General features: G+C 40.7%; 2 protein-coding genes and 1 long non-coding RNA gene across 4 annotated transcripts in view; 2 read left to right on the top strand and 1 right to left on the bottom strand.

The window, feature by feature from the left end:
- The window catches only part of LOC143360329 (uncharacterized), a 190,153-nt gene extending 179,587 nt beyond the window's left edge, over nt 1-10,566 (top strand). The window contains exons 4-7 of the mRNA XM_076799060.1: nt 270-368; nt 8,721-8,838; nt 8,983-9,248; nt 10,529-10,566. Of these exons, the coding sequence (XP_076655175.1) occupies nt 270-368; nt 8,721-8,838; nt 8,983-9,245 (480 nt within the window). The 3' untranslated portion in view covers nt 9,246-9,248; nt 10,529-10,566. The remainder of the gene's footprint in view (nt 1-269; nt 369-8,720; nt 8,839-8,982; nt 9,249-10,528) is intronic.
- The window catches only part of LOC143360336 (uncharacterized), a 41,759-nt gene extending 22,969 nt beyond the window's left edge, over nt 1-18,790 (bottom strand). The window contains exons 1-2 of one of the 2 annotated variants that reach the window (XR_013083252.1): nt 18,601-18,790; nt 18,247-18,348 (exon numbers count right to left, since the gene is read on the bottom strand). This is a non-coding gene — a long non-coding RNA (uncharacterized LOC143360336). Of the gene's footprint in view, nt 1-18,246; nt 18,536-18,600 lie in introns of those variants that run through there. The other variant, XR_013083251.1, reaches the window with a different exon arrangement.
- On the top strand, nt 18,732-22,360 carry Nmt (N-myristoyl transferase). The gene is made up of 8 exons (XM_076799053.1): nt 18,732-18,879; nt 19,403-19,638; nt 19,718-19,928; nt 20,003-20,119; nt 20,613-20,783; nt 20,846-21,026; nt 21,095-21,358; nt 21,620-22,360. The coding sequence occupies exons 1-8, from the start codon at nt 18,803-18,805 to the stop codon at nt 21,776-21,778; spliced, it is 1,416 nt and encodes a 471-aa protein (XP_076655168.1). The 5' UTR covers nt 18,732-18,802; the 3' UTR covers nt 21,779-22,360.
- The last annotated feature ends 1,321 nt before the right edge of the window (nt 22,361-23,681 follow it).

The following is a 23,681-nucleotide window of genomic DNA, read 5'->3' as shown; positions in this document are numbered from 1 at the left end:
TCCACACACGAGTTTAAACAATTCTCAAACAGGTCTCCGAACAACCATAACAATTCGATCACCCGCTACATAGCCTGCGGATCCCGAGGCCAGCCAAAGAGCCGATCAGGCGAGTCTGGCAAAAAGTCCCGCTGGACCGGGTCCACTTAAATTTGCCCTAACCGACTTGTCTCTAACTATGTCCGAACAATTTCTCCGACCATTCTCTCTCTCTGTTTTCATTGTCTTTGTCTCTCTCTCTCTCTCTCTCTCTCTCTCTCTGTCCGCAGATGTGCAACGAATGGGCGATAGACACGCCGTGTCCGGCGGCCGGCCGGGACTTCTGCAGATCGCTGCACATTTTGGACAGCAAAGGAAACAGCGTCTTGGCAAGCAAATTTTTTCGCAACACCCTCGAAAAAAGGCTCTCCGCTCGGGGTAGCCTAACCGGCGCGACCTGCTCGGTCGCGTGCCAAGAAATGTTAGGCGGAGAATCGTCGGCGAAAATCGTCGATCGTGACCGATTGGAAACGCTTGTCCCTTTTTGCGAACGCCCTTTCTTTCCATTCTTCTCCTCAACTGAATTGGCTCGGGTTAATTAGCGACAAGATGTTCCTGGGTAATCGGGAGTTATCGGGACCGTGTGTCCCCGACCTTAATGAAGAATTGTTAATTGACCCGGCGGGCAAACGGAAGCACATTATTGACGGAAAGCTTGAAAGCGGCTCTTCGCTGAATGCGAAAAAATTATGCTGCTTCCGCTCGGTCTCGTAACATATTTTTCTTTTTCGTCGACGAGCTCGCCGAGAATTATGCGCAATTATTGCGTCGATCAGCTGCACCGTTTGCGTTGAATAGCGCTGGAAAAATTTTATAAATTTATAGTTTTCTTCATTTTTTAAAGTCGATTTAACGTTTTATGTCAGCAAATCTAGCTTAATCGTTAATTTTTCGCTTTCGCTCGGTGGTTATTGAAGTCATTGAACTGACGCCTCGGTCTCTTAGGAGTTTTGTGCGCAGCTTTCGAAAGCTTTAGGTACATCTGTGCAAATATTATAGCTGTGTAAATATTCGTGGCATTTCAGCGGCGGTTTTAATCCCAGACGCGGTATCGTAAAGACAATGTTTTGCGGAGGGTGAAATTATAAATTTGTGAATTAAGCAGAAATTTTGAGCGTCAAAAATTTTTATGAAAGGCTTTTGTTGGGATTCACGGAATTTTAATGAATTTTCGAAAACCTTTACATACATCGCTGCATATTCGCAGTCTTTCAACGGCGGTTTTAATTATGGATCGTTGATTATTTGCTTTTGTAGAAATACTCTGCAGACAGAGTATAAAATTATTAGTTTATGTACAGACTTTAAATTTGGGATTTTGTAATTTTTGCAAAGGGTTTAAGAAGATGGAAATTTAAATGGGTTTTGCATGATGTTCGAAAATAGTTTACGAAAATAATGTACAGATACAGGATAAAATGATCAGTTTACAATCCGACTGAAAATTTCGTGCTTTTGAAACTTGAATAATATTCCACGAAAGATGAAAATTTCACTAAATTAATCAAATATCAGTGGATCAAATATCTTTCGGCTAGAATGTTTTATTTTTACTGGCCGAGAAATTAATTTTTTGTCATCATTCGTAAAAGAGTTCCCGGGATTTTCATGATTAAATAACTAATTAGCGCTCTCGATGACACGTTTAATGTTCAATGCTTTGACTGCGTGCTGCAATAAAAATGGTCCATGAATCCGGGACACAAAATGAATTTTTTCCGAAGGTGCGTAAAAGATTTTATGGAGCTTCGGCGATGAAATGAGGTAGTATCAAATTGCTTCCGATAGAAATTATGCATAAACCCAGGACAGAAAATTAACTGTTTGTTGGCGTTCGTGGAAGAGTTTACGGGGTTTCGGTAATTAAATGGGCTGGTTAACGAGCACTTTCGACGGTGGCCAGTCGCGGAGGAGCATTTTTAAGTTGGAGAGCCTGTCCCGGGAAGTTCAACGGCGGAGCGGCGTAATTGTAAAAGCGAACATTGCAGCAAAGGGCAAGGAACTACCTGTTGAGCAACGCGCGCGGACGTGTATATATATTAAGAGAAGAAGAATATTCGACTGGAGGGAAATTTCGTGGGAACTCGGTGTTTTATCAACCGTAACGTGTTATTACGCAGAACACCCGAAAGTATAGGCGAGACGCTGCCGAAACTTTCGGTCGCTGGGTACATTTTACTTAATCAATTAAAGGTAACTTCTCCGCGAACTTTCTCAACCGTGAAATCACGATTCACGCAGGTAACCATTAAAAAACGATGTTGCATTCCGTTCCCGGGAATCATTGCAACTTTAACTTCGTCTTCGACGGTGCAGTGTACATTTAAATTGGCTGAATTGTGAATGATATATTTTTGGTAATGCAATTTTTCTTGCGTTTATTGGACGCATCGATAGTGCAATGCAAATTAAAAAATAAAAAATAAGTAACACATACATGCGACTGGTGATGCAATTTTTCTTGCGTTTATTAAATGCATCGATCGTGTAATCTCTATCAACCCCTTGCACTACTATTTATTTTGTGATAATGATTAGTGATCCTTCATTGTTCAGAATTTCAACAACAAGATAGTGTATATTTATTGTATGACTATATTTTCCCAAAGGATAAATTACAACAAAATAGAATTTTATTTCGGTTTAACACGTTGAATGCCGCGTCACCCATATGTTGCTGACGGAATTATTCGTGCAGGTTTTAAAATGAATGTTTACGTTGATATATTCATTGTACTAAGCTTGATTAGGATCTGTAACATGCAAGAAAGTTGGAGGATTACTCAGTATCATACATTTAATTTTTTGCCATTTTTATTTCGTTAAATAACTTGCTTTGATTTTATGGAATTTTTCGGGTTTCTAGTTTGGCGTTCAAAGTGTTGAAGGAAATTAATAACATACATATTTATTAGACTCTGTTCGGAATCTTTATGTAAGGAAATATTGTAAGGAAAGGGGTCAGAAATTTTGTCTATAATAAGTAGTAAATACATGTCGCCGATAATGCAATTTTTGGGGTTTTTTTGGGTGATGAACAATATAACTTCCACTAGAAACACTATCAAAATAAATAAAAAAATTGCAAGCACTGGATGCTCTAACTTTCATTTGAAGTATTCAAATACTCGGGTAATGAAAAAATATAGCATTCACTGGCAATAAAAATTTTTTCACATTGACCGAACGCGTCACTAGTTCAGGTTCCATCAAAACAGCCACACTGACGAGAAAAAAATTGCATTCACTGTTAATAAAATTTTTTTGCGTTCGTATCCTGCATCGATAGGTCTCCCTAATTAAAAAAAAAAGAAAAATAGGTCTATTTTCTTGAAAATTCATATTCCTTGTGATCTCCTTTCTTCTTTGACTCTTCGCTCGTTTATCATGTCCCATAAATATCCATCCCATTTTATCGAACCGTAAACAGAATTTCCACCAAATCTATTTCACGTTTATTTTGAAAATTGGAGTCCGCTTCTTTTGTTCCTGACCTATCAATGGTATTAGGGGTACCCATAAGTAATCAATTATCTGCAAAATAATTTGTTTTGCCTTTAGTTCTGTACCGATCGTTGAAGAGGAAACACGTATCCTTTTGCAGTTTATATAATAAATTAAGAAACAAAAACATGAATTTACTACTTAAATAATTGATTACTTATGGGTCCCCCTAATATATTCAAAACTAATGCGAAATCTGTGCTGGCCACTCGGAAAGAACAACGGTCCGAAAGTAACGACGGAAAATCGATGAACCTCCGGAGCCGCACTGTAAACTGAAAACAACGTGAAAACAACTGGAAAATAAACGAAACGCGGGAAAAAAAGGCACGAACAACGATGCGTTACAAAAAAGTTGCGGAGCGTTCGGAGCGAAACAATTTTCCCGGCGAAAAAAGTTCCGATTCCGGCCGGTAACTTCTCCATTTGCTCCGGATAGGAATTTCCTTTTAATTCATTACGGTAATTGTAGGTTATTCAAGCGTTTCCGGGCAGTTTGCCGATCCCGTGGAGAACGTCCGACAGTTTCCGAGTCGGACGACAGGCGATCGGTGCCGAAAGGAACGAGCGGAATTTCGCCGCGTTTGAAAGCGGGCCCCGCGACGCGATCCTTCACGCTTGTTTCTCGTTTCACGGCTCGATTTAACCGTGTCGGGTCGACGCGATAGAATCAACACGGGTCGTGCACTGGCTGCACCGCAATCATGCGACCCCGATGAAAATCAATCGCGAATCACCCCCGTGTCTCGCCTAATCGCGACCTCCCCCTTCGCAGATTGGATCAAATTGCGAATTTTTTCGCGGTCGAACGAGAAACCCCCGCAACCTCGAATTTTGTGGGCTGATTTGACAACCTTCGTAGAGTGCAACGCAATTTTTTTTACGTTAACACGTTAATCCCAGCAGGAGCTGTGTGAGAATTTCCGCCGAGGCGCAGGCAGCATGAAAAGTGTATGTGGTTACGGGCATTTTTTGCGAGGGCACTAAAACGCGCAACAATTTCGAATTTTGTGAGAACATTTGGCAAGCTTCGGAGAATGCATTGCAATTTTTTTTATGCGAAAGTATTGATCCTAACCGGAGTTGCGTTAGAATTTTAGCCGGGGTGCAGCCGGAATATTTTATCGAAGTATGTTTCATTTCGTGTCGTTCCGAATTTTTTCCAACGAAACGAGAAAAACACGTCGCTTTTAAATTTTATAGGGAGATTTGGCATATTTCGAAGAACGTAACACAATTTCTGTGATACGGAAATATTGATTCTAGCCGAAGTTTTGTTGGAATTTTATCCGAGGCACAGCCAGCACGTTTCATTGGAAATATATGTCGTTACGGATTTTTTGCGACGGATCTAAAAATCGTATCAACTTGAAGTTTTGCGAATTGTTTTGGCAAGCTTTGAAGAATGAACACGATTTTTGTTCATGGAGAATTGTCGATTTTTACCAGAGTTGTGCACGAATTTCGAAGTAGAATAAATGGTAGATAACGAAAGATGAAAATGTCGTAAAGATAGAACTTCGATTTTCATGAGAAGTTTTCGAGTTTTTTAAATTTCGAGGACCGTATCTTGCGAGTATCGACTTGATTGAAGTTCGGGCGGCGATAGGACGTCTGCTGAAGTCGTCTGCCAAGATTGAAGCAAATCGGATATTTCGTTTTTGAGATACCGTGACAGGCGCCGAGAAAAGTGCATTTAAAATTCGTGATGCAGCTGTAAAATGCTTCACTTTGGAACCTGTAAATTTTACGAATTTATTTACAATTCATAGAAATGACATTTTCAAGGCATAAAATTTAAACAAAATGCTAGAACCCAGGCATTTCGAACGCTGCAAAATTTATGAACGAGAAAAATTAACGTCACTAAATGCATTTAGTTGATAGAATGCATTTAGGTTGAAATAAAATCACGATTCAGTCGGTTACCAGGCATTCCTGCACTCTAAATTTTTAAAGTGGTTCTTTGCATTTTGAGGTTCGCAAAATATTAAATCAGAAGTATTCATTTCGATTGAAAAATTGTTAAAGAACTGTTCATCGCTGTATACAACTCTAGACGCTAGGGTAAAGGACCCAATTACTGTGGGGGTACCAATTACTGAGCCTACATTAATAATACATATTTTTAAAGTATAATGCATATTAAAAAAAGAGATGTGTAACATATATATTAACTGATTTTAAAGAACAAAATTTAATATCTCTTTTTTAATATTCATCATGCTTTAAAAATAGGTATAATTAACATAGGCACAATAATTGGTACCCCCACAGTAACTGGGCCCCTTACCCTATTCCCTCGAGATAATGAATGAAGTTCGTAAATTACATCTGATTATCTCTTAATGCAGCGTGATGGTAATTTCAAATTGCATTTATTCCCGACGAATGGAGCATTTTATAGTTATCATTGACTATTCATTAATGCATTTATTATTACTTGAGCATAATTCCGCACTTCGTGTCAAAAAGATCTAATTAATTTTATACACACCATTTATTCCAAGCTGTAACACTGTCTTTAATTAATGTCTCTGAACTTTCCAATTTTACCAGAGAATTGCATGTAATTTTAGTAAAAATAAGCGTAATCTCGAGCCATGATTTTCTTCTATAACATTCGAATACGAAACGGATTTCATTTAAACAGATACAACGAATTCTCGATATATGTCAACAACACGGATCTCGCCCGCGGTAGTGGGAATAATTCCGCGACGTTTATCATCCAGGCTTTGGCGACATATATAGAGAGATCACTGTACTATAACCGTCACTAACCGACATTTTCTAGTAACGTCAATAAAATCAGTAGAACGCGCCACAATTTAAAAATTAATTTTCCTTCCAAGAGTCCAGGAACAAAAGACTCGCCGAACGTTCCGTAATTAGTTCAGAGGAAAAATAATCGCTCGAAAGAAGAAAGACATCTCTGCGGAGCGTCTTCGGAGGCTTTAACACCATTAGCAGTCGGATAAGCAGATTCTCAACTCTTCCAATTATGAACATCGATATTAATTAGGGGCTGGACGGCGCGGAGACGCCGTCGCGTCGGCCACGAGCCGCTTCTCTCGCCGATCGGTTAATTAATTCCTGGATAGCGTAACCAGCCCGTGGGAAGATCGACAGGTGACACGGGACAATTTTCAGGCCAGGATCTATCGTTTTACGAATGGAAATGTCCGCGTGACGCGATCGCAAAATCGGCGTTACTTCCCCCCCCCCCCTTCCGCGTGCAAATATTGATCGATCTCCACTGTTGTTTCACCGAGTGGCCCCCGAGATTAGTTTTATGATCGCGTGTAAAAACGTTTTTAATAGTGCCCGGGCATCGACTGATCCAACGTGTACGTTTCCCCTGCGTACGTGTATCGGTGTACACGCGAGATAGAGAAAGACACCGCGAGCGGCATGCATTTTTCATGAACGTTTGACGCCCGCAGATTTAGTATTTCCCCGAGTGGAAAACAAACGCCCCGCGAAACGATCTGCATATTATTCATGAACTTTTTTAATTAATGTTCGATTTCAATGGACACTCGGCATTGTCCCGAAACGGCGGGAAGAAAGACAAGGATTCATGGACCCGCGATGCCGCTTAAAAGTTCGGTACAGCTTAATGGACCGACGCTATAGTCCGGGAATATTAATAGACGTATAATTACGCCTCGGGGATTATGCGCGTCTTGGCGTTTCCCATCGGGTCCACGGTAGAAAAATTCAGCATTGATCATAGTGTTCGATTCTGGGTCTTCGGTACGGTCTTCTGTATCCCCTGTTTTTGTGCGGTCCTTTTCTATACGATTTTCTTTTTTGTGCGGTTTGTTTTGTGCGATTTTTGTTTTCTATGCTATGCTATGTCTTCTATCAGTGTACACTGTCGATCAGGATCGACAGAACGAAGAGAAGCGATTGCATCGAGCACATTCATTAAATCCGCAATCTATAACAGACCTTCCTGGGGAACAGAAAATGGAAGAAATTAATTATAGAAATAATGAGCATTGTGTAGCCAGCAAAAACTGTTCAACAAATCGAATACGGTGGAAAAGAAGGACGCCAGAACTCGCAGCATTGAAGTTAACCGGGAACATTTCCACCGGTCCCGCAGAATCCTTAATTCTGCATAAACGGGAAGCCTTCATAATCGGAAAATGGCGACGGTCGTCGACCGAGTACCGCGTCGCGTCGCGTCGCGTCCCGTCGCGCAATCTCGTTCCACTCCCTGTTCCGCCAAGAAAAAGAATAACAATTCCGGATGGCGGAATTGCGGCTAGCAGTTCCATTCAGCCAGAAAGTTCCGGCAATTTCCCGGAAAAAGACACGGGCTAAAAGGGAAAAAGGGGGGGTGAAAGGGAAGGAGGGGGTGTGTATAGGAGAGGGACGGGGGCGGGCCTGGCAAAACCGGCTGCAATCATAACGATGAATATCCTACGTACAGGAAATCGAAGATCTATGAATTAAACAGGCGAGCATCGGTAGTTTCTAACGATGAACTGCCGGGGATCAATAGCTCGGGCCCGGGGTATTCCGTGAAAAAACCTATTCTCCCGTGAAGGATTGAGAACCCAGGAGAACCCGCGAGCTGCGAACACGAGACAAAAGACCGCGTAGAAAAATGCCGGTCGACTTAACCCGTTCCCCTCGATGCACGGGATTCGTGAAAATTGTTATTCCTTTTTATTCGAGCCGAACTGTCTCAAAACTCCTCGATCATAATTAACACATCGACTATTTACCGGCATTTATTAGGGGTACCCATAAGTAATCAATTATTTGCAAAGAATTCGTTTTGCCTTTAGTTCTATACTGATCGTTGAAGAGGAATAACGTATTCTTTTACAGTTTTCGGTAAAGCAACCTGTGCTGAAAATATTCTAAAAAGTATAATTTTTTGTTTACAACCCTGTAATAAAATGACGGCGTCCGTACCCTCCGAGGATCATATTCGTCATTGCATACTTTTTCATTTTCATGCGGGATTTAATGCAACGGCAACAACAAAGAAAATTTGGGGGGGGGGGATAATTCCGCGACGTTTATCATTCAAGCCTCCGCGACATATATAGAGAAATCACTGTACTTGCAGTTCCCTTTGAAGATTAGGAACGCAACCCTTCTCCAGGGTGCAAACAGCAGGATCAGTTGTTGAAACGATCGTGTTCCGGTTTCAGGTGAGCAAGAGCTGCGCGAGCAGCGAGGAATGCGGTCCAGCGTCGGTGGGTTGCGTGCCGGTGGACACGCAGCAGGTGCGAAATAGCGAATTTTGTTCCGTGGCACCTGGTCGTGCCGGTCTCTCCCTTCCGAGAAAAAAAGACCCCCACCCTCTGTTTAATAGAAACATCGCAAAGGGCCATATCGAAATAAAAAAAAGATTCACAGGAGGGAGAGGCCGATAGCTCGACGGTCAAAATAAATTCGGTTATTTCGTTCCAGGTGTGCATCAGCTGCTGCGACCTGAGCTACTGCAACATCGACTCGCCGACGAACGCGACGAACGCGATTTTCTCGCGGAAACGTCGCGCCAAGCCGAAGCCGAAACGCAAACGACCCGGCAGGAACGGGGTCGGGGGCAGGTTCGGGTCACAAGGTACCGGTGCCCTGTGGCTCTTGGCGTCGCTCTTCTATGCATATCACTGCTGAGGAAGCTATGGCATAAAACAGCCGGTTGGAAGACAGAAGACAGCACCAGGGACTGAAAGGTTCCAGAAAATACATTTGAAGGGTACAGCGGGATAAGGTGATAAAATCTGCCCCCAAACCAAATTGATCTTCCCTCATGCCATTCGATTAGGCCCCCAAAGAAATCCCTCTGTGACAAGTTTCGAGTCGGTACCCCTGCCACAAACGCAGTTATAGGGTAAACACGGTTTAATGAATTGTGCTCTATTGCTTCCGTTCTGCTTAATAAAAAATTACGAAAAAATTCACGAACATTCTACCAAATACCATGCACGACTGTGAATTTTTTCAAAATTTTTTACTGTACACTCGATTTTTTAGAAATTCCGGGAACTTAAAGTTACTGATTTAAATATCGGATATAAATGTTTAAAAAAATTGATTTTGCAGTTAAAAAAATCAGAGAAAATTCACAGTCGTGTATGCCGTTAGGTACAATGTTCGTGAATTTTTTCGTAATTTTTTATTCGGTAGAACAGAAGAAAGAGAGCATAATTGATTAAACCCTGCTCATCCTGTAACTGCCCTTGTGATAAAGGTACCGACTTCAAATTTGCCACAGAGAGTCTTCTTTGGGGACCCTATCATCAATTTGATTTAAGGGCACAGTTGATCGCCTTATCCGGTTACACGACCACGCCCACTCTTTTCCTACTACTTACTGCCTCGAGCTCAGTGGACACTTCTCTGTAGACAAAGAGAATAAAACTACTAGAGGAGAAGGAACAGACGTACTTCAAAGAGATGTCGCGAGATTGAAAGGTAATCATGCAATAAAGAAAATTGTAAATATGATCATTTTTGTCTTAGCTTTACAAACGTAGTACCAGTAGATCGTTGGGATTTTTCTGATTGAAATGAGTCCAAACACGACGTAAATCGGACTACTACTAGAATTAATGCAGGCCTAGGCAACTGATGGTCACGAGATGGCGACGCACGAGCGCGGTAGTGGGGGTAGCATGCGATCGCGGCGAGGTAGAGGGGGTAGCATGTATGAATTCCATAAAAGTAGGCCGATTTACGTCGTGTTTAGACTCATTTTAATCGGGAGAATCTCAACAACCCGCCGGTACTACGTTTAAAAAGATAACACAAACATTACTGAATTAAAAATTTTCTTTATTCCACGTTTACTTTTCCCAGTGGTTGCCTGGTATACACTGTATTCATTCTCTATCCTTGTACACTTTTCTCGCATATCTTCGCCGAGGTCAAGGCACTGTGTGTTGAGAGAGGAGTGGGGCTGACTCGTGTAAATTTAACCGTGCACTGCTACAACTGTTTTCAATCCCCGCAGCAAGCAAAAAGGCAGAAGAAAACATAGGAAAAAAACAGAAGACAGAAGCAGAAGAAGAAACAGCAGCAGCCCGGGATTGGTCTGATCGTGGTCCCTGTGGCAGCTCGAATCCGCTCGAGGCCTCGCGAGACATCCGGCCTGATCATCCGACTGATCAACCAGTTTATCCTACTCGTAATTCTCCGTTTCCCCCATCACTCTAATCGCTCTGTGTACGGTGTCCGTGTTTTCATTGTTCGACCCAGACCCGGAGACTCGTGATCCCAACATATCTTGAGATAAGGTCCGCGAGAGGGCTCGTCCTCGCCGGAATTTTCACGCCAAGCTCTATCTCTCTCTCTCTCTCTCTCTCTCTCTCTCTCCCTCTCTCGCCTTTCATCTGTATTTCATTCGCTCTATCTCGATCCTTACTCTCTCTTTCTATCTTTCTCTATCTTCGGCCCGCGTCTAGACAAGCTCCAAGATAAATTGCGAATCGCCGACGGAGCGTAATTATTACACGACGGTGATGTATTTTAGCGGCGTAAGGTAGCCAAGTTAAGAACCATCTTGTCTTTCCCCGTTCGTTAATGAGAACCCGACACCCGACGAATCTTTGCGAAGATCGATGGGTTTTCTTTCGAGCGAAGGAGAGAAGGATTCTTCGGATCTGCGGGATTCCTCGGTTTTCTGTTTCTTCTTTTTTTTCTTCTAGGGAATCTCGAGGCGTTTGCTCGAGGTGATGGAAAAAGGAATTGTTCGATTATTGTAGATGAGTAGTGTGCTTTTAGGGCGACGGCGAATAAGGTCCGGGCGGTTTGGGTTCGACGCTTTCGCTGCTACTGATTTCTCAGTGTACCTTTTGTCATTCTAAATTCCAGACTCTTTGCTCGGGAGTTTCGAATTTAGAGCTGGGAAGAAGCTCCTGCAGTTTCTTTGTTGTTAACATTGAGTTTGACACGTTCATTGCCAAGTTGCAACCCTCGGGACATCCGACGAAATCAGTGTAATTTAGTCAATGCAACCAAGACTGGAAACATAAAGTTTATCACAGTGATTATTCCTGCAACTCTTCCACTGCACCCTTCGATCCTAATCAAGGAACCCCAATAAATCCTAATAGACTCTAAAGTCTGGAGAACTAGAGAGAAGCTCTGCGACTTCTTTATTGTTGAATCTGAGATTGACACGCTCATTGCCAATTACAACCCCTGAAACGTCCTACGAAATCGATGTAATTTAGTTGAAACAACCAAGACTGATAATACAAACTTTATTACCACACTATGGATTTTATGCATTTATGAGAAAAATAAGTAAGAGAAATTTAAATCGGTAAAAATATTTAAAAACATTTTTTAAAGTCTCTGAAGAAGAAAGGAAATTTCTATTTGGCTTTTATGTGTTTGCAATTGAGGCAGACAATTTTTATTTTGCATATAAATCCGCAGTCTATTTATCACTACGATCATTCCTTCGACTCTTCTGCATCCTTCAAAGATATCATCCTAACCAACGAATCCTAATAAATCTTAATAGAGTCTAAAGAGTTAATTTTCTCTGATGCAATTTGGTAAAAATTGATTTGTAAACTTGATTGAAAATGCATGCCACTCGTATACGATCTACGTGGCAGCGAACGTGTTAAACATTGACTTATATTGTCTAATGATAATTCTGATGTGTTGTTATCTAATAATTAATAAAGCATACGTCTACAGTGTCAGACAAATGATTCTTCCTCATCTTTTCATCACTCATATTTTTTCTAGTTATTGTAAAGGATATTTTATGTTAAAATCATATTAAAACTACAATTATTGAATAAAGGATTGATTCAGAAAGAATTGAATTCGAATTGATTTGGCACAGTTTGAAACATTATTTTGTATAAAGAAATCCTTGACCTAATTCACTTATCTGAAACGCGAACTCCAATTATCTGAACCATATATCATGGATAATAGGGAGAATTAGGTAGATTTCTACCATACGACCCAGAGGCGACCTAGTTATACGCACAGCTTTTCGGGTTCACATAAATGGAGTTCCACTATACATTCCTTAACCCTTCAGTGGACTTTCGAGACTGACCCCAAAAATCGTAATTAATACATCTATCATTCATTTCAAACTTTGTGGCATTGGAAACATCCTAAAATACATAAAAATGTACCGAAATTATCAAATAGTTACGTCAGCACACGTTAAACTCATTAATCAACACACCACTTAAGGGTTAAATGAAAATACTTTTACAATTTTCTACACATGTATCTACTCAATAAACGAATTTTTTAAGCATCTCTTTCGAAGTATAAAATGAAAAATCTAACCAGGAACTGAACTTAATAAACCACCCATTGTCAACCTAAAGGGAAAACCACAAGAAACCTACAGTCAATGTATTAAGCATGAAGACACTAACATTGAAACGAAAAGTGCAATACTTGCGTCAGAAATATCATTAATAGACTACAGATCCATACGCAAAATTAAAATACTAAGAGACAAGAGTCAAATATTCATTTCCCCTCATCTTTAACAAATTGGAAAAATAATGTGAGAAAATTCTCAAATTCTTCTGAAGTTTCTATTTTATATTTTACTCCTTCAGTTTTAAATGCACAACATCCTACTAATTAAGAACGATTACCTCAATTGTCTCAACTTTCTTGAATATTTATTTCTTCTCTAAACATCTTCAGCAAATTAGGAAAATAATATAAGAATATTCCTGAATTCTACCGGTGACTCTATCGTTGGACATTTCTCTTATCCATTTCAGTTCCAAACGCGCAAAATCCGCAGTCTACTAATCGAGAACAGCAAGTGTGCACGAGTAGCAGCGAAAGTGTCGCAGAACCAAGACAAAATGCGAAACGATCCAACGATTCATTTCAACGGTGCCAGTTTCTGTTCGATCCTGTGTCAATTTCTACAAATTGCGATACGGCTGGAAAAAAAAATCCCACTCTTCCGGACAGAGTTCCATTTCGAGGGCAGCGTTCCCCGCGTGTCCCCAGCTGATCCATTCAGAATTTCCGTGGGAGGACGTGATCGATATCGTTATCCTCCGGGCACTTGTTAACAGAACGCTCGCGCCACAATCCGCGAATATTTTGCTCGGCGAGCAACGTAGCTCGTTCCCTCGTTTCTCGTAATACAATAACCATCGACTCGATTCTTCCTTTGAACACGCGAGCTCCGCGGTGGCTCCAGAATCCGAGAAATACGGAAAATTCTCGAGGTCCCTCTCCAGCATTGTTTCACTGTTTTATACCGTTTTATTCCATAGTTGATCCTTCAAGGGCCTGGATTTTTTAATGTGGAGGTGGTTTTCGTGGAAATCTGGTTTCGGGGATGAAGATGGGCCAGATTTGTCCTTCAAAGGTGAGACTGCTTCCTCGTGAACTCTGTGGACCATGATTTGTTGAAATATTAGAATTATTTGTGGAAAAATATTAAATTATCCGTCACATAGTTTCAACCACTGTGAAAGATATGGACTGAACTCTCGTCAATTTCAATAGATCAATTGTTACTTTGCAATTTTAAGGTCGTGATGCATACGATTCATCCTCAAGGAGGATGTGGACCACGATTTTTTAATCGTCTGTAATAAAAAATTAAATCATACATCAGAGACTCGAATAATAGGAGAAAAGAAAAATACAAACCGATCTCTCATCGTTTCAAAAATTAAATATTCCTTCGCAACCTTGAACTCATTTGGCAATCCCCCTGGTAGCATGTTCATCGACCCTCCGTGGACCAGGGCTTTCTCAAGTATTAAAAATATCGTTAATGGAAAGTTACACGAAGTATTGAAGCCTCAAATTCCAGGAGAAATGAAACATATCAATTAATCTCTTATTATTTAAATAACCAAATTTGTTCGTAATATTGTAGGCTAGACGCATAAGTTCGGCGGCTCCAATATGGCGGCACTGATTCCCAAAAGGTCCAGATCATTTTCTAAAATTGAACAATTAAATCCCGGGGAAAAGAGACACCTAATGTAAGACCTATCCACGAAGATCCAGACCCAAAGGGTTAACTCATCAAAAACGACTCCCACGATAATAATAATCTCTCAGAATCTCCTAGAAGTCGGCGATTTTTCAGGCTTGGGCGTCAGCAAACGATCAAGTTACAAATCGTCACATTTTTATTGTAACAATTTCGAATAAATATATCCTAGACCGTTCAAGTCCTCTTTACTTTTGCGCCCGGTAAACTTCGCCACGGCAAAGGCTTCTCGTCCCTTTCTCAGCGAGGAACACAAACTCGAAGAAAAACCACTCTCGCAAAATACAGTCCTCTTTTGCTCATCGGGTCTGTTCAGATGCCGTAGGAGCCGACGCGACGAGTTCATCTCGCGACTATTACTTTCGGGTGCACTCGATTCTTCGAGTCTCTCTATCTATCTATCTCTCTCTCTCCCTCCCTCTTATTCTCAAAGGGGAAAGAAAACCGACGCTGCAATTCAGAGATCAATTTTCCGTTCGAATCGCGTCGTTCGAACGGAAACCCGGGAAGACCCGCTCGATATACACTCCGCGACAAAAAGATAGCACATTATACAGATAAATGGTATTCAGCTTTTCAAGTAGTATATTACATTGTTTGTGACCTGTATACTGCGTAATAAGAATAACCAATTACTTCAATATGTTTTAACGCATTTATTACGTGAAGAAACAACTTTATTGGAGAATGTGTAACATTAAACGAAAAATCGGTGCGTCAAAATGATAGCAAAAATTTCTTAAAATAACTAAAATATAAGAATATGTATAAAAAAAATAATGTTTCAATATTTCGTAACTCCGCCTTCTGTTTGTATAACTGCCACTAAACGTTTTGGCATAGATTTATATAATTTTTTAACAAACTTCCTGCTTAACGCTGCCCAGTTTTGTTCAATGCAGGTTTTTAATTCGTCAAGGGTTCGAAATTGTCTTCCACCGGCATATACTGATCTGGCTAAATGGGCCCAACAATTTTCTATAATATTTAAATCTGGAGACCTGGCTGGCCATTCCAAAATTTTAATATTTTCCCGTGTAAAATATTCTTTTACAATCTTGGCTTTATGAACACTTGCATTATCTTGCTGATAAATAATGTTTGCGCCCGCAATTTTGACAGCATGTCTCTTCAATTGTTCGTCGACTAAATCAATATACTTAGCACTATTCATTTTACCACTTACAAACTTAATTTCAGTGTGTCCATAGTATCCAATTCCCGCCCACACCATTACTCCACCACCATCGTGTTGCCGTCTACATAAAATTTGCTGTTCTTTACGCAAATCGTGGAAATAACATCGGTAGCCATCCGGTCCATCCAACGTAAATCTCTTCTCATCGGTAAAGATAACTTCTTGCCATTTTTTCTTCCAATGAATATACTTCTCAGCAAATTGTAAACGTGCTTCTTTATGTTGCTTTGTTAGCGGTGGTTTACGCATTAATTTTTGGCGTTTTATGTATTTACACTTTTGTATAATACGTTGTACATTACGTATTTTGGTATTTACCCCAGCTTCTGCTGCAATCTCTCTTGCAGTAGCAGCAGAATTGGATGCAGTTCTTAAAATTGCACGCCGCTGACGATCAGTTGTCACACTTGGACGACCTGTGCTCTTTTTTTCCATATTCGTCTACATTTTTTAATAAATTGTAAATTACCTTGCGACTACGATTCAACAGTTTCGCAATTTTACCGATAGAACAATTTTCTTTACGTAAATTGTGTATTGTTAATATTTCAGGACCAGTCAATCTTTTACCGCGAGCCATTGTTGAAAATTTCACAATATTTTAACACTGGAACACGAACAATCTTAACTACTCGCCGATATGAACAGATTGGCGCCTTGACGCTGACTGAAGATATACAATTTTGACTTTGTGCTATCATTTTGACGCAGCAGTCAGTACTACTGTTTACGTTTTCGGCTTAACGTTCAACCTATAAACAGAAACCGAGTGTTTACCCTGAACAGATACAACCTATTGCTAACTGAACAGTGATATATAATACGGGAACTGCTGTTATTCGATTATATTAGCGAGAATTAACAAAATTAGATAATGTGCTATCTTTTTGTCGCGGAGTGTATCGAGTTTCCCCGGCGCGAGTCATCAAGGGCAATTGGAGAAAAAATCGTTTTTTCCCCCGATTCCGAGAGTCCAACGGAAATGCCGATGCGTGTGCTCTCCACGTTGCCTGTGCCAGTCATGTGTGTGCATGCGTGGCATGCACGCACACACCGGAAACAGATATGCAAATTTGCGCGCGCGCGAATGCGAATTAAAGCGCACCACGCTACGCCGCGCGAACATTGGTTCGAATGATCGATAAACTGGAATTACACGTACCTAAAAGCTGTTCACACACCTACAGACTCGCCTACTACGGACTATTTATTGCTATTACGATCACTAAACAATTATATACATGGATTCCAAACAAATAAATGAATGAATGAATAAATAAATAAATAAATAAATAAATAAATATATATATATATATTATGATATAGAAATTATACATTGTTTCGGCATGAAGATGTAAGGACACTGTTGGTAATGAAATAAAGAAAACTATAATTGCCAGACTGCCATCGAGAGAGTCTTCATTTCACCTTGAACTCTACGATTGTTTTCGCTATACAGGGTGTCCCACATAAATGGGAACACCTAAATATCTTTCGTATTTACAGTCCTATCAGAAAGCTTCAGAGGGCAATATAATGCTGAAGAAAAAAATTTTTGATGTCGTGTTTTTTAACGAAATTTCAAGGTCACCGATGTTTTTTTTAATGGAATAGTATATTTTTTACGATAGTATGATAGACAATAAAAAACTGAATTTAGTGGATACCACCTTTTTGACCTTGAAATGACCTTGAGCAAGAATAATCATGTTGAAGCGGATGAAATGTGGAAGTTCCAAACTTACGTGTTTCAGCAAAGATTGCGCGTTGTTTACGTCGGGTTGACCTTTACATATCATAATAAATGTTGGAAATGTTGACCATCCTCATTTATGCAATGTTGCAATCTTTTAATAAATGATCTGTAGGCATTGTCGATTTTCTGAGACGTGTCCCATTTATGTGGGACACCCTGTACATTATCACTAATAAGTTATCACGAATATGTAAATGACGGCAAAATATAAGAATATAGAAACATTCTTCAACTTGTCCATTCATTAATTTTTACAACATATAAAAATATTCCTCAATAAAAAATATTCCAAAATAAATACAAAATATTCCAAATATAAATATTCCTTTTCCTATGTAAAGAATGTTCTTTGAATATTATTAATTACAATATTTATAACCGCTCTAAGTGCTTATCTTCATTTACTTTCTACTTACCTTCTCAAGATAATCCTAACCACACTTTATGCAAGGTAAACATTTTCTGCGTTAACTACGAAAGATAAAACAAACCTTCTTTCGTTAACGATTTTAAAACGTTCTTAATAGCACATCTACGCTACCAATGTTTATCCTCTTTTAAATTGCACATTTTGTCATAAATGCATCAAATTCGCAATCGAATCATAACCAATAAAAAATGTCATCGATTCAAACTTAAAAACGTTTCAAATACAACCTCCAGCGTAATAAAAAATGTCACGTGCGTTCCACGTAGAAAAGTACACACCGAGAAATATAAACAAACATTCAGCACGCATTCATTCATACTTACTTGGTCCAACAACAAATTTTAAAGTAGAACGCCTTCCGCCATGTTTCGCGCCTTTTCCTAATCCGCACGCTCATCTTTCACACAACATTCCCGACAAAAGTGCTACGTAAACAATGAAATGTATCATTACTGTACATACCAGGTCAAAAGGGAACAATACAAAAATAATTTAAACACTTCAATTTCAGTTTGCGACTGAAAAACATTTCAAAATATGTGACTAAAGGCGCTGATAACCCGCGTTACCGTAGCGGTGCCAGCAGCAAACAGTGGTCTTGACATTTTTCCAAAATTTGTCACGGTAACTGCACTCGTACTCGAAACCTTCAACTCCTCTTGTTCTTTGCCACTTACCATAACTATTTTGTACACTTAACAGCCAAAACGATGCGATTATTCATCGAATATTAATCGTTGTTGACAGAGAAACGAGCACTCACCTTTTCGAAGCGACGGCCGAGGCACAATGATCACGTGACGCGCCGTCTTTCCGCTTAAATATGCCAGGCGGCGCCATCATATCACGCGCACGCGCTCTATCAAAATCTATATTAAAATGGAGGAAAAGAGTCAAGTTGTCGAACGAGAAGCGAAGAAAGATGAAATTCACGAGAAAGATGGGAAGCTGAAAAGGTACGTGGACGATCATTCAGATGACAAAATGCATTTTCCGTCCGGTTTTCGATTAACCTCTATAGGAAACGCTTCTCCGTTAACACATTGTGCGTGGGTGTGACGAACTAGCCACGATCGTTTCCCTACGTTCGTTTTCTAATTATCAATGAAAGTGTGCTTGCAAAACACGGAATTAAATAGAGAGCCTCGTATATTTCCGTTCCGACGTTGCGAAATATGCTGAACACATAAAATCACGTTCGTGCGGCTTAGTAACCTACTATGCATGCACACCAAACTGCATCCACTCCTCCATTAAATATTCTTCAAGATATCTACTATTGTACACATGTTAACACCAATAAACGCTTTCGAATGACTGCGTTTAAGTTCTATTTAATATTGTAATTAATTTATTCTCCTTCCTCCTCTCTTCCTTGCATGTTTTCATGTTATGTCAGTGTGCATGACTGTGTGCGTACATGGAACACGTTTGCTCGTTGCTGTGTATAGTGGTAGTAATAAATTCTGTATAATTCAGTTCAAAAAAGAGAAATCGTAAGAAGAAGAACCAGATGGCTCATGCTGCTACTGAGAACCACGACCACGTGGGTCACAGGGACGATCACGACATGCATAGCTCGTGTAATATCTGGATGAAAGATATACAGATGGCAATGGAGGTGTTCAACATGCACCAGAAACCTGCCAAGACTCAGGAGGAAGCTATGCAAAAGCCTTACCAGTTCTGGAGCACGCAGCCAGTGCCAAAAATGGGTAAACTAGTTGGCATAAGATATTCTAGCACTAGAGTCACTTAGCTAAGATATAAAGTTACATTATCGATTCTGCACAGATGAAAAGATTGTAAAGAACGAACCTATCGAGCCCGACAAAACGTCCATAAGGCAGGAACCTTACTCGTTGCCGGCTGATTTTCAATGGGACACTCTGAATCTCGACGATCCTTTAGTTTTATGTGAATTGTATACTTTGTTAGCCGAGAATTACGTGGAGGACGACGACGCGATGTTTAGATTTGATTATCCGCCAAACTTTCTCAAGTGGTAAATAGAACAGTAGATGGATAAGAGATAGGAGTCAGTCTGTAGGATTATGGTTGCACAGTAACTTATTTCAGGGCACTGCAACCCCCCGGATGGTGCAAAGAATGGCACTGTGGGGTACGAGTTACCAAAAGCGGACGTCTAGTCGGTTTTATTTCCGCTATTCCAGCCACTCTGCGTGTGTACTTCCAGTAGGTCTCAGATAGTCTCTAACAGTGTTTCTCAACCTTCTTGTCCTTTGACCGAACACATTTGTTTGCAATTGTGCCGTGGCCCAAATGTTTGCAACAGAAAAAATTCAAGTTGTTATTTCAAACTCAGACGAAATGAGTAATATTGATATCAAGATTGGGTACTAAAATTTTAGTACTTAAGAGCTTACTTGAATAAATACTAGCTCACATGAAACATTATTTCACTTGGAATTCGGATAATGAAGTAATCTAAAGACTACTCTTTATACAGAAAATATCTTAATACATGATTATTTGAAATAACACGCAGCCAGATAAGATAGTATATTATCTTAACGATTATTTTTAAAACACTATATTTGCACAATACCCAAGCCTGATTCATATTTAGTACATTCAACTTGAAGTCTTTTCGAATCTCACCATTGCAGGTTGAGAAACGCTATTCTATCATAATATTCCTCGTGAGCTAATGGAAGTGAACTTTTAGTACCCAGAAAATGGTGGAGATCAATTTCCTCTGCGTGCACAAGAAGCTGCGATCAAAGAGAGTCGCGCCGGTCTTGATCCGCGAGATCACTAGGAGAGTAAATCTACAAGGTATATTCCAGGCTGTGTACACCGCAGGTGTAGTGTTGCCAAAACCAATAGCGACTTGCAGGTGGGTACCAGCATGATGCACCAAACTGTTCAACACCTACCTAAAACTCAAACTGTCCCCAGGTATTGGCACCGTTCTCTTAATCCAAAGAAACTAATCGACATCAAGTTCTCGCACTTGTCCCGCAACATGACGATGCAGAGAACCTTGAAACTGTTCAAACTGCCAGAAAACACGAAGGTGCCAGGGTTCAGGAAACTGGTGGAGGCGGACATTCCGCAGGCCCACAAGCTGCTGACCGAAGTAACGAAAACTAGAAAGGAGGGTAACCCCCGAAACCTAACAAACCCCTGACTGGATTCCCGTTTCAGTACTTGGAGAAGTTCGATTTGGTGCCGATCTTCTCAGTCGAGGAGTTCCGGCATTGGTTCCTCACGCAGGACGGGATCATCAACAGCTTCGTGGTGGAAAACGACGGGAAGATCACGGACATGGTCAGCTACTACACGTTGCCTAGTTCCATCATGCACCATCTGGTGCACAAGACGCTCAGAGCCGCGTACAGCTTCTACAACGTGTCCACGGTGACTCCTTGGCAGGACCTGATGACGGACGCTCTGATCTCAGCGCGCAATGTAAGTCACGGACCCATTCTAACCATCTAAAGCAGGCCTGCCGTACTTCCTCTCCGCCGCTGCTTTACAATCCTACACCTTGACACTTGACAGAAAGAGCTACTTCACTATTCCTTCCCTTCAGCAAACTTTATCCGTCCAGTAGAGTGGTAGGATTCGCTCAGTCTAGCACGCGAGTCGGCGAAAGTGCTGAAATTTGCTCACGCGCAACATATTCGGCATCCCTGATGTAAAGTACCTATTCTACTGAATCTCTTTCAGTTGGGCTACGACGTGTTCAACGCGCTGGACCTGATGGATAACAAGGAATTCCTGGAGCCGTTGAAATTCGGCATAGGCGACGGGAACCTCCAGTACTACCTGTACAACTGGCGTTGCCCCAGCATGACGCCCTGGAAGATCGGTTTGGTGCTCCAATAGAGAGCTCTAGCTCAACGGATCTAGGAAACAAAAGCACACAATCTCGCACGTGCAAGCTTACCAAGGTGGATAAAATGGTATACAATAAAAACCGGGGAGGAACGAAATTGATTTAGGGGTGGAGGAAGGAAGGAAGAAGGGCGACGCTGAAACCAATTTGGGGGAGCAAACCTCGACGTTCTCCTCGAGGATGGGCTCTCTCTCACACCGATGTAAAACAGGACGTCGGGCTCCGCGGATTGTCACTCGTGTCGCCGATCTCGTTCGTGCTTCCCATTGGTCAAGGCCGGCGAAAGATCGGGACACGCTTGTGCGGCGCGTGTGTATAGAACGTATGTGCGTGACTCGAGCAATGTAGATAAATATCGTACATTAGTAATTTGCAGAATCCACGCAGCCGGGGGTGCACGTCATCACACGCTCCCTCGCGCTGCTGGATCAGCCGCGTGGTCAGCCACAACACAATTTTCAATAAAGGCTCCCGGACGCTGTTTTACCTTCAGCATCTTCTTGATTAAATAGGTCGCAGAAGTATAAGGAAGTGAGAGTGGAAGAGTTTAAATAAATCGAGGTCGAAAGTAATTGTGTCTACCCTGGTTCTTCTACCCTCTGACGCTCACTTTCGTTTTACTGTTTCGCGGGGACTAGAGGTGTATCATTTATTTTACCACCCCCTTAGTTTAGTGTTTTAGCCGTTGCGTGACAAGGGTTACAGCTTCCGGTAGAGATTAGATAAAAACAGGTCGGAAAAGAAACCTGTTTCTAGAGATTGTCGTTTAGGGGGGCTCTGTGATTTACGATCCTTTGACGGTTCACTTCCTGAGAGGCATCTTTGGGAGCTTGAGAGTTGACACACAAGCGGTACACGTGATTAATAATGTCTAAGCAATGATGAAAAGAAAGGTGCTCAATATTTGGGATCGTAGACTGTGCCAATTTCCGAGCTTCTAATGATAGTTACCGGACAGTTTAATGCCCAAGGATGTTTCCGGAAGAGGTATCGCTGACGATCTTTGATTGCGCTGCTTCACTGCGCCCAACGCGTGCCCTTAATACGAGTCGAGGTCTTTGCAGCCGTCGCTGTTGATCAATATTTAACACACAATACACGCGCCGGTGACACGCAAGGCCTCCGCGAGATAAAAGCTGCGAAACGATGACCATGTAGCGATTGGAGCCTCGTCTGACGCTTGAAAAATAAATGAATGGAATTTTTTCTTCCTCGAGGTAATAATACGATTTAACTTTTTTTTAATTACTAGGATATTTTGTTGCATCGTCAAAGAATCGGAAAATAATTTTTCTTCGGGGAAAGCAATTTTTATTACGAGAAGGAGAATACTAGTTCGACGAGTCGGTGTTAAAGTACTTTATTAAAATCGCAAGTTTTTTGTATTTATTTCAGACTGGGTGTTTGATAGAATATTTTTTTGAAAAGGTAGGATGTTTTTTTTATAAGTTTGTGTATCAGTGGAATTCATTTTTAGTTGTTGCACTTGGAAGGAGAAGATAGCAATTTTTATGAAAGATTTTTGTGTTTGTTTCGCAATATAGTCTACCTGAACAGTATCGCTGTTTTTGAAGGTTGAACTTGTAATTAAATTATTTATGTAAATGTATGCGAAGGTTCAAGAAAATCGGATGAATGCATTTTTTGTTACCGTGCATGCTAATCTTCAGGAAACAATTTTTAGAGAGATGAATTCAAAAATTCATAACTGTGAAGTTTCAAGAACCACATGACTGTAAAAGAATTATTGTTTTCGAAGTATGGAATAAATAATTTTCATTCAGAACATTTTTTACCTAATCTAGTTCTAGGGGTTAGCTCTTCAATTTTTGATCTTGTTTTATAGGAAAAATTCGGTCCATCGAAAAATAAAATAAACACAATTTTTATTCG

The sequence above is a fragment of the Halictus rubicundus genome, chromosome 1 (assembly GCF_050948215.1).
Source record: "Halictus rubicundus isolate RS-2024b chromosome 1, iyHalRubi1_principal, whole genome shotgun sequence".
Lineage (NCBI taxonomy): Eukaryota > Metazoa > Arthropoda > Insecta > Hymenoptera > Halictidae > Halictus > Halictus rubicundus.
Note: the sequence above shows the minus strand (reverse complement) of the source record. Positions and strands in the feature narration are given on the sequence as shown.